Raw genomic sequence first — 12007 nt, 5'->3', positions numbered from 1 at the left:
GTGTATGCATTTGGTACATGTTCCCTTGAACCTTTTCACAGTCACAAAAATGTCTGTCTGCATTGTTATACCAAGAGGAACACAGAGTTGGTGGCAAATTGGTTACACTGCTGATTTTGTATTTTTAGTTTTCTGGTTGTTTGTGCAGGATAGAGTCCTGACTTAGTGATTGATTCACACTACAGAAATTCAAAATCTTTCATAAAATAGGTAATATGGTCTGTTGGGGAAACCAGAAAATGTAATTAGTCCATGGTAAATTTCTGCTGGACCATGTCTCCGCTAATGGACCAGCATTACATAGCCTTTCTGGTCTTTAAAATCAGCTTGTTACAGTACTAGGATGCCTGCTCAAAGTGGTTGTATTGCATTGCTGTAGCACTTGTAATTTAACACAATTTTTTCTGTTTCTTTCTAAAGGCGCCTAAACAGAAATAACCTCCAGTTGCTTTCTGAACTGCTCTTTCTGGGGACGCCGAAGTTGTACAGGCTGTAAGTAGGCATGATCCAATAACTATTATTCTGAAAAAATTGCAATGGGTCTGTTATTCTGTCTTGCGTTAGGTCTTTTGTCTTTTTCTTCAAACACATCTAAAATGCATCTAGGAACATTGATCTCTTAAGCTGAATACTTTCTTTGCTTTGCAAATTTGTGGGTCTTTTTAAATAGGTTAGATATTTTGTCTCTTAGAACTCTTAAGTATTGTTTCATCCATTCCAATTTCTGTAATGAAGTTTTACTGAAATAATACTTTGCTTTTCTCCTGTTTATTTTTTGGTTTCTGTGTTAAAAGAAATAAAAAAAATGCCCATGGAGATTCTAATCCAAGGATATAGCACTGTATAAGCACTTTGGTTTTGTGATGTTCTGTTTTTGTGGCTGTACATACTTGACCAGAAAAATCATAGCGTTTGCAAATGGTAGGTCTGTGGAGAAGTCTCTCCTGTGTCTGCTCAGAAAGAAAACAAAGGCAGTAACTTAAACTCCGGGAAGAAAAAAAGCTATGAAATGTTTTAACTTAAATAGAAACTATATCAAATTGGGTAATGAGTTTTTGTTTTGATTGTAGTCGTTGGGTTGATAATGTTTTTCTCTTGGTAATATTTTTTAAATTAATGTTTTGACCTATTGGCCCTTTTAAGAATCCACTTATTTCTGTTGCGGTAAAAACATAGAATGAAGTTTAGATACTGATTTCTGTGTTTATTTACATGATCAGTTATTGTAATAAAATAATTTTCAAGGTACCTTTAAGTTACAGTATATAGTATGGAAAGGAAACAACATGACGTGCTTAAGTGGGCTTTGAAAAGGAGGTACAAATTCAGCCCTGTTTTAGTTAGATATGTATTTGATGTTTCTTTAGATTTCAGATGATGTTTCTGCTGTTGAAATTGCTGATCTTACTGAATTTCACCCCTTGTGTGCTTGGGGGAAAAAAGTGAAGGTGGAGGAAGGTGGGGTTCCTCTGGTTTATTTCCACTGTAGTATATGGAAATATTCTTGAGAACAAATTTTGTAATGAAGCTTTTATTTTCAGGAGTTGATTTCTGGTTTAATATTGTGAAATAATAGTTCTTTTTGCCCCTCTCATAGTCATATGAAATGGTAAACTGAAAATGACTCTATTATTAGTGTAAACATTTACCTCTGTATATTTTTGTTTCTTTCCTCTGCATGTATGTTTTATTTCCAGAACTTCCCTGTAGATGCAATAAGTTGTTAAATTACTAGGCCAGAAAGCTCCTGAAGGCTTTTGTTCTGACAAACAAAAATATTTTACTCTGCTATAATATATTCATATGTGGTTTTATATATTAACAATTGAGTCTCTTATAATTTCCATCAGCCATGATAAAGATATTACTTTCATCAGGAAGGAAAATGAAGGGAATTTACGATCATTTTATTATTCCACCTGTAGTGTAATGGTTGTTATCTAAATTCATATAAAATAGAAATGAGCCGTAATTCGCAGACAAAAAATGGATGCACACTTCAGGCAAAATCATACTTGAATATATTTAATTCAGAAGTGTATATTTGATAGATGCTAGTCTTAAATCTATAATGGCCTTTGACATAAAGAACACAACTGCTCATAGCATATATGGTGGAAAGTAAGAGATCACTGGCTTCACAGTATTAAATTTCCTCTGCCTAAGGGTTATTGGTGATCAGACCATGAAAGTGAATGTCTGGTTATAATGTATTCATGTTTAAAAGAAAATATGAGCAATACTGAAAATCCACAGTTGTTTAACATTAAATTTATAATTAAAAAAAAGTCAGGCCAACAAAGGGATGGATGCTAGTTAAATGTTCTTCATCAGTTTTCAGATTACATGTAGCTGGATCACTAAGAAGAATATAAAATGATTTGATTTTTTTACATGTATCATTGTAATGTTTATATGTATTTACATCCAAATAAATATATTTCTAAGGAAAATTAAAGATCTCTAAACATGATCAATAAAATGTATAATATGCTTTGGGTTTAGTATTTATTTTTGGCATTTAACAGCTAGTCAAACAGTGTGTGTACTGCGAGTTTTCAACATACTATTGAGCTTCTGTGAATAACAATTACCATTTGACCCTTGGCTGTAAATGAGATGCCAGGTGAAGAAGCACATATGCTTGTTGTGTAGCCTAAACGCAATATAAAAGAAAGAGGGTACACTGTATATGAATTATGATTAGACACAGTTGGTTGCCGCCAGCGGCCGGCTATGCTTTCCCTTTGCTGTCTGCTCCAATTTCTCTTTGGACGGGTTGAGAGAGCACTGCGTGTTCAGGTCAAGATGTTTGCCTAGAAATAGTAGTACAGTTGCAGCTGTGTTTGCTGGAGCAGGAGACTAGTTTAAATAGCATTACCATTTATCCAGTCCATTAACAGAACTCTGTAAAATAATACCAACTCTGCATAAACTACAGGACAGTGTAATAAAATTACAAGCACTTGTTGACAGATGGGAAGTGTAAGTAAAGGAAAGCGATAGGTTGAGAGTTTAAAAGAGACAGTGCATAATTTTCTGTGTCTAAAGACACTTGATTTTCAAAGGCGGTTAAACGAATTATTTTTCACGTTCCTTTCCTTCTGATTTAGCAGCCTTCCAAGAAATCTCCTGGAACTAGTTAAAATGAATAATTGTAGTCAAAGCAGAAACTGATTTTCCCATTAAGAGTTATCTGCAAAGGTGTTTTGACATAAATATTTCAATAGGAAGTAGTTAATGCCAAAAATAGTATAAGTAATGCTGTAGGGTATATTAATCTTACCTTGCAAGGTATCTTTTAAAGCAAAACGTACATGAACCTCTATTTTGATCCAATACTGTTAAAAGAAAGGGGCTGTTGTAAATCCCCTGGGCCAATAGAAGTCCTTGTTCAACAAGTATTTTTCTTGCAAGAAGGGGATGCATTGTTTTCAGTGACCTGTGTGCCCACTCACACTATCTTGTCTAGCATCAGCAATGGTACCTTAGTACGGAGAACTCCTACAGGCTAGTGAGTGCTTGTCTGAGGCAAATAGATTTTGACTGCTTACTTTGGCTGGTTAGATCACAGTTCATTGATTGCCGTTTGCTGCAGGATACCAAGTGCTGGACCTAGAGCTGTTTGAAAATTCAGTTTTAAAGGATACCTTTATTAATCAGTGGCATGTAAAGGTTATTGAATTCCATGCGCTAAGCTTGTCCCTTTTGATTTACGTTTCTTGTGTTTGGAATAAGGTTAGGTTTCCTTACTGACCAATATTTGCTCTATAAGTTGGCTATATTGGCTTTGAAAAAACAATCCTTCTAGTGGATGTGGTATGATGCTAGATACATTTTTCTTCTAATAATATACTTGAGAAGATACACATTGTGAATAAGATGTTTCTCCTGTAAAGGAGAAAAAAATCTTAATATAGTCTGATTAATAAACACTCAATTTTGACATGTCTATTAGTCACTATATAAAAAAAAAATCCTAATAGCTAATAATTAAAGGAAAAAAAATACTAAATATCAAAAAAAAACCCCCAACCCTTTAAAAAAAACCTTAGGCCAGAGCAGCAGCAGCAACAACAACAACAACAAACGCTGCATGGGGGGCCCTTGCAAAAATTCCTCCTGAATTAATTTCTGCCAGCTATGATTAAAGTGTGTGGTACTAGATGTGTCAGACACCATAGTTCTCTGCTTCATTTTACTCTTGGCCTCTTTGGCCCCTGCCACAATAAATCCCACAATGGTTAGGCAGGAATTGCAGGTTACAGTTGCCAGGGTTACCGTTGTCCGGTCGGACCGACATCATTACTCATCCAGCCCGCTACCCTGAGTGCCGCTGCCCGCTCCCAGCGCGGGGAAGCTGCGGGCGGCTGACGCAAGGAAGAGGAAAGTTCTCCAGGCGGCTCTCGGGTCTGGTTTTAGAGCTGCTGCACAAGAACCTGTGATTTGCGTCATTTGCTGAGCGCTGTTTTGTTTTTACCTTTGCCAAGAGAGAAAAAACCAAAACATCAGATAGGAATGAAGAAAAAAAGATAAAAAGGTGCTGTGAGTAAGATGCTAAACCAGCAACTTTTAAGATACTATAAATGCTGGTCTAACTGTTAAGGTAGCTGCATTTGAGGCTTAATTTTTGGTTTTATCATATCCCTTTTAACAGTAATCATGGCAAGTGAGACTATAGTCATAAATCTGTAGAGAAGATACTGATATTGAGTCTGAATCTGTTTTAACAACTCTGGAGAAATTGCTCATTAGAAAAATTCTTGTTATCCCAAAGCCTCCGAAATCTTATTCCAACTGCAGACAGGTGGCTGTGGATGTTAAAAATCCAATGAGGAGCAAGAATGAGTTTCCCCTTTTCAAAAGGCAATATTGGTGAAGGCCTCTCCTTTTGCAAGTAGATGAGAGTAATGGGTAGGTTTCTACTGATGTATGTGCTGCAATAACGTTACGGTGTGCTCCACCTTGTTGCAGGAATGTGCTGGATGTGCAGCAATTAAAGATCTCTTGGAACATGAATTGTGAGGCCACCTTGTTGCTAGATCCTTCCTAGGAAAGTGTTAGGTTATTTTAGTAATTCATTTCAGTTTTTGTGATTTGTTATGGGGCATTCTAGGAACCTGTGTATAAGGCAACTTGATTATTTTGTGTGTGTGTGTGTGTGTGTGTGTGTTGTAGATTTGAGTCATAACATCTTAGAGGTAAATAGAAACAAGTAAGTTTTCTATACATTGTGTCCATCCTGCCAGTGTTATGACGACTTGTGTTTTTCTGCCACAGTGGTTTAGTTCAAATACGATGTGTAAATTGTTTTATCGAAACAAATAATAAGCTCATGAACAGAAAAGTTGGTAAGAACATACCAATTCTAATACTAGTTAACTTTTGATTACCAGCATTATTTTATTAGCATCACTTTTGAACAGTGACTATAGTTCTTAGAAGACAAGAAGGGTTTCAAAATTATTATTATTAACGAAAAGCTACTGCATATAGTATATGTATAAAATGAGTATACGGTTTTGGCTTTGTGGTATTGTAAACCAGTAACTAAATAGAAATCCCTAATTTAATACATCAGAGCAATTACTACTTTTTCTTGCAGTGTGGAAGCGCCATTATCATAGTTTTGCTATGTTGGTGCATTGTTACTAATGCAAGGTCTTACTGCCTCTGTCTAGGATGTTTTTGGAGTGAATTTGGTCCCCTGTGCTGCAAGTCCTCTGTCAGTCCGTTCTGTGAATTTTATTTTTGCTATAATTACAATCCATAGATAAAAATAGGACTATCTAAAAATGGGTATTAAAAAATGTTTGTTGAGGTTCATTGCCTGTAAGAAGAAACTAAAGTAACAAAAACCATGTTGTGTCTCTGCTAGGTTTGTAATACCTCATCTCTGACATTCATTTCTCATATGGAAGATCTAGGTGATAAACTGTTGTAAGACATTATAAGGACTGATTGTTGCTTCTCTATCACCTGCTCATTTTTTAATTGAGAGAGAAAAGTGAATTAGGATCTTGAATACTGTATGCAACTTGGCTTCCATGTGCATCTTTTCTCTTGTCCTACCATCACTTGCTTCTACCTTCAGTTCTCATTCTCTGCCATGTTTCAAAACTGAAAACTTGTTTGTCCTTTACAACATAGTGAGCAAACCGAATACACCATGGTAGCTTTGCTTCAAACATAGGCCCTACTTATTTGGGGTTAGAGATGGGAAGATGACTTTTTATAGATTTTGGAAGTGCTGCAAAAACTTGTACAATTCATCAGATGATTTATTTTTGGAGGACAGAAACAAGAATTATATATGTGCATTTGGTGTACAACTTGCAGTAGTTATATCCTAGCAACAGCAAACATTCAGCCTTAGATTTAGCTGAGTGAAAGTGTTGGTGGAACCAGAATGAACTTTTGAAATGTAGTCAGAAAAAGTCAAATGTATTATCACTGTGTGCAGTTATTGGACTTTAAACTTTACTACATTACTCTTCCTGCCCTTTGTTTTAGAATCTCTTAATCTGTGGCCTTTTCCTGAGCTATGCTTTCTTTTGTATTTTCACAGCACCTGCCATGATGCTGTGCAGGGAAAAAATGGTGTACCAAATGTACATAAATCGGATAAAATGTTGTTACTTGAAGTAACAGTATGTGATTTGTAAAATTGGAAACAAAATTTTTTCTTGTGAAATATTTCTCTCAAGATGGATGTTTGTATTTTTCATTTTGAGATAGTTGAGAGGCGTCTCTAAAATGCAGTTAAATTTGCCTTTATTTCTTTAATTTTAAAAACATAATTTCATGTATTTTTTAACAAGCAATATTTCCTTTGCTTCTGGGCTGTAAACTAATTCTGCTAGTGGGCAGCTCACTGAATCTTTACGTAATCTGCATTACCAAGTGATGTAGTTGACTAATTTCGGCAAAAGGCATCTGCAGGGATACTTATATCTATTGATTTTTTCGTTAGAACAAACACTCCAAAACTGTTTATAGTAGCTTTAACCTTAATCTGAAAATCATGTTAAACACAAAGCCAACAAAAATATGGCTTAAGGCTGTTCTTCTGGACCAACATAAATATCTGTGGCATGCAAAAATCTTTTATGCTATTAGGGGTAGATATTTAAATATGTCTAATGTGAAAACATGAATCATATTAATTACTTAACTTACTCAAGCCATAGCACTTTTAAAATAATGTGGTGGTATTTGGAGTAACGGAGACACCTACTTAAGCTATTATGGCTTTGTTACCTTGACCTGTTTGACCCCAAGCAGAAATAATTAGCCTCCATATTTTTGTTGACATGACGGCAATCAAAGAAAACTGAGATAATTGTTTTTTAATATGAAAATGAAAGTAACTGGTTTTGAGTCACCTGTAACCATATTCATCTCCAGTCTGAATCAGTCCCTGGGTTGTTCCTGGAGGGTTAACCTTGAAAGCTTTGGTAAATTGTGATATAGGAAGCCTTTTAGGCAGGAGTTAAGTAGGAAACTGAATCTCGGTGAAGGAAGTAATGAAAAGTAAAAAGGCATGTCGGAGGAAATGCCATTATTATGTGGTGCAGAAACATGGTGTGAAATGTTATAAAGAGGACATCTGTAAGTCTTGGCTTGCACAGATTGGACATTTAAGTGCAACCGTGTCATCTTGATTAAAAAAAGAATAGAAAGAAAGGAATAAATCAGGCCAAGGGAAAATGTGAAAGTATAGAGGCTTGTCCCTATGATGGTAGGTTTCTTCTGCGAGTGGAAGATTAAAGCCTGAAGTAACTGAATAGCTGAGAAAAGTCCAAAGAAAGGTTGATTGCTTCCCCTCCAACAGTTCCAATTGATTGAAAAAAGCCTAATTTAAAGTTCTGTTTGTTCTGTGTCTTAAACCATCAGAATTTTCTTTTAGAACTGGGGGAATGCTCTGGAAGAGAAAGAATCCAAGGATAAAAAGTCATTGCAGGCCAACAATTGTTCCTAATCCTCACAAAATGCTGGAGAAATTAAATTTATTCTTTATTGCTCAAAGTGTTACCTAGGTCACTGGGCGATGGGAAAATTGAACTGGAAGTCGAGTAGGCACAATCTTTGTTTTGTGCCTAGATGCTTAACCTTAGACACGACAAGGCATCTTAGTGTGTTGTGGGAACTTGGTTCAGAGTATTAACACCAGGACGTTTATTACCCTGGATTTATAATAGGCTATGCTGTCAGTAGATGAAAATGTTGTGTTTACATTTCAGTGTTAAATGATCATTTAATTAACACCTAAGGAAAAAAAACCTTGTGAAATTCTTAGCAGCTTTGATTGTTGGTTTCCTTGGAGGTTTTAATATCCAAGTTACGCTGCAGTTGGTTCTATAAGTACAGCTAGAAAAGACATTTATGAATGTAGTCAAGGACAGACAGTTTAACCCCTGTTGACCCTTCATCCTAAATGTTGATTTATATAGCATTTTAAATGCATTGAATTTGTTTTAAAGCTTCTCCAAAGTTACTCACACAGCACTCAAACAACACATGTATTTTTCTTTTTAAAAGTATTCCCAAAGTGTACATTCTTATAAAGAGCATAGATTTTTCTTGGAAAATTACTAATATGTATAGCATGTATCAACAAATATTTTACAGTAGTAAAAAAAAAAAATTAAAGACTGTGTTTGATTGTATGTTCTCAATAAGAATGTGTGAGCTTTCATAAGAAAAAAAAGTTTGAAACAGAAAACATATCATGTGCTGGTTGGAGTAGCCACTGTCTGAATTCTTCAAAAGGAGTAGGAAATTGGCAAGGGAAACACCATTACTATAAAAATGCATATCCACTTTAGCCAGCACAGATCTACTTTCATATGTTCCATTGTATCAAAAAAAGTCAAGGCTATCTAAAAGCTTTAATTTGCTCTTGGTCCTTAATAATGCTTTTTGTTGTAATGTTGATCTACAAATGCTTTTTGCAATGTTGCCCTACAAAGCATGTTTGAATAGTTTTTTGCATCCTAGAGCTAAAGCTAGATGAAATGCTCTTTGTTAAAGAGCAGCTGCTTTTCAACTGATGTGTTTTTATAAATGCGCTGTAGTAAAAACTGAAATTACAGCTAGGTTTAGAGATTGTTGTTTTGGGGTTTGTTTTTTTTTTTTTTTAGGGGTGTGTGTTTAATCAGTCTCTGCTTAGAGGATAAACCCTCCCACTTTAAAGTATGATAATAGATTAATAATAATATAAATATAAATAATAATATAAAACTCAATTATTGATGACCCACAGATTTTTTGGTATACCTTTTGTTTTTCCTGATGATCCTATCCTTCACACATGTCAATAACTGAGCTGGAAAACTTAGGAATCTGCTGATAAAGTAAATGTTCCTTTTCTCCACACAAATGATATAAAACATCCAACAGTTGATGAAATATTACAGCTGCAGTGTGAGTTCTATCTGCCAGTGGGATCTCAATGTTTTTCAGATTTCTCTGAATATATTTATGAAGTTGAAATTTAATATTCAGATGGAGACTCGTCAGAGGTACTTGCATTTGCTTTTGTCTGAAATACTTGACCATTTACAATTAAAGCAGCATATCACCATTTGAGTACATTTTTCAGTGGTTTTAATTGAAAAATATTTCTGCAATATCAGTTGCTTGAATTGATGTGTCAGATGAACGAGTACTTAGGATATGCTTAGAATAGATGAGAGGCTTACCCTGTACAATGCTTAGATTACTCTCTTCACTCTGCAGTCCTGGTAGAGGTTTTAAGTTTGAACTGGCGATTAAGACGAGTAGTGCGTGCAGGAAGGCATAGGCTAAACTTTCCACACACAGACTGATAGACTTTAGCTGAAATTATTTTGAACTGCGTGGGACTCAGAGTCCTGGTGGACAGGTCACATCATTGATTATCGAAGTACCAATTAAAGGGGCTCTCATTACGGTGAGGAAAAGTGCCAATATACAAAGTGCAGCATTTGGCCTCAAAGAGGAGAACTGAAGCAAGGGCTGTAGCGATGAACAACCCAGACCGTTGTCCTGATCCTTGTAGCTGTTGTAAGGATACCGGGGCTGGCGGTTTTATTTGGGGAAGGCTGCTTATGAATGCTGAGCAGAGTTTATTCTCTCCCTCAGACACTTGAGGGGCCTGCTCTGCTAATGGCTGTTCAGACCTACCTCGTGGGGAATAAAGCTGGGACTTGCTGAACTCTTTTCATCTTTACAGCCAAGCCCAGGTGCAGGCCCTCCCTGGCTCAAGGGTGTTTAAAGGCCCACTCTCTGAGGGCTTCTTTCCAGGGCCCTTATTCTTTAGGGGGAAGAAAAAAGGGGCTGAAATGGGGGGGGTAAATCTTTTGGTTAAGTACTCCTTGAGGATTTGCAGGGTAATACGTACAAGAGAAAATCTTTGCCTGTTTCTTTTCATTGCCCCTCTGTCCAGACAGTTCAATGACATTTTTATTTTTGCTGTGAATGTGTAATCCATACAGTTGTAAGGAAGGGCTGCTCGTACTTTATAAGGTAGCATGTATGAGGAGAGGTTTGATGGCGGCTGTTCAGTGCTTTCCGTACTTTAATACAGGGGAGATGATAGAAGAAACATCAACTCTTTTTTCCCCTTCTGCAGATTCTTGCAGGAGTGGTGGATAGCCGGAAGGGATTTAGATAGTTGATTGACCTCAAAACTGAAAAGGTTGTATCTCGAGTTTGATAAGGCCCACAGGGGAGGGTTGCAAAGATAGGATAACAGCTAATGTAATGAAGGGATATTTGTAGTAACTGCTTCCCAGAGTATAAAGATATGAAAGGCTAAATGGGGAGAAAAGAGTGTAAATGTGCGTCTTAAATAACTTTTAGTTCTAAGCTTTTCAGATTTTTTTTTCTCCCACTTTATGTGAACTAAAAAACCCAATGCACTCAAACACATAGTCATGTATGTTGCAGGAAAGCAGTGATCATGTCTGAGACTGGAGAAAATCCCTGTCTGATCCTTTCTACTTATACATCAGTGTTAAATCTAGTCCATGATTAATTGGTTCTATCATATTCTGTTTTTTTGAATTGTACATTCTTTGAAAAGATAAGAGACTGACTTCCTTCCTTGATATTACTCTTGTGTCTCAGCACAATAGAGCAACTACTTTTGTGTAACGCTCCTATGCTATAACTTGTTATTGCAACAGTACTCCCCTCATCAGTTATGCCCCTATGACACAAGAAAAAAATAAAAATACCACCTAAAAAACAATAATCATTTTTTAAGTCACAGTGATTTTTAAAATGAAAACTCAGAACTCTTATGGAGAGCTTACCAAATGTATGTAGGAATGCTTTTCTGCTTGATCTCCAGTACAGCATTCATGTCAGAGGAGCAGAAGCCAAAGCTTCTCACCTGACATAGAGTGCAGATATGTTGTCTTACAGCTAAATTTTAGTTTTGCATGTAGGTTTGCCAGATGTCAAATCTAGAAAAAAGAATCATAACCATAGTGTTGCTCTTCCTTTGGCTCACCAGTGAGGGTAGCCAGACACGTTCAGATTTGAGGGCCTAACTGCCAAAGTAGGTCACCTTCACCGTTCTTGCTGATAACAGTGGCTTTATCTGTGTGAAAGAGAATCTTTCACCATGCTATAACACTTCTTGGGCTAGAAAATAATCAGAAAATTGTACAACTGTTTTAGGATCTAAAATAAAGATTACTGTTAGTTAAACTTGTTCAGCTAGCATGCCTTACTAAGATGAAAGAATTCTACAATGTGCAGTGTACTGTCACCTTTACTTTGAAATCTCACATCCAAAATTAGCTTCAAAGCTGCTGGGGTATGGCCAGTTGTGCAACAGACTGTTAAAGTTTTAGATATGGCACTGGGGTGAAGTGTTTATTATTGGGTCTGTCTTATAGCCTGTTGATTACAGGTCTAAACTGTATAAACAGCACACCAGTAAATTTTGTTAGAGAAAATAGTATTAAGGGATTTAAATAATAAATAAAGTATGTCAGAATTGTTTGTCCTGTGG

General features: G+C 36.1%; 1 protein-coding gene across 2 annotated transcripts in view; it reads left to right on the top strand.

Annotated features, from left to right (window-relative positions):
• Positions 1-12007, top strand: part of SLIT2 (slit guidance ligand 2) — a 268071-nt gene that overhangs the window by 21074 nt on the left and 234990 nt on the right. For both annotated transcript variants that reach the window (XM_075752405.1, XM_075752404.1), the window contains exon 4: positions 421-492. In XM_075752405.1, coding sequence (XP_075608520.1) covers positions 421-492 — 72 coding nt within the window. The remainder of the gene's footprint in view (positions 1-420; positions 493-12007) is intronic.

This window comes from Balearica regulorum, chromosome 4 (assembly GCF_011004875.1).
Source record: "Balearica regulorum gibbericeps isolate bBalReg1 chromosome 4, bBalReg1.pri, whole genome shotgun sequence".
Taxonomy (NCBI): Eukaryota; Metazoa; Chordata; class Aves; order Gruiformes; family Gruidae; genus Balearica; species Balearica regulorum.
The sequence above is the reverse complement of the archived record's forward strand: the minus strand, read 5'-3'. Positions and strand labels throughout refer to the sequence as shown.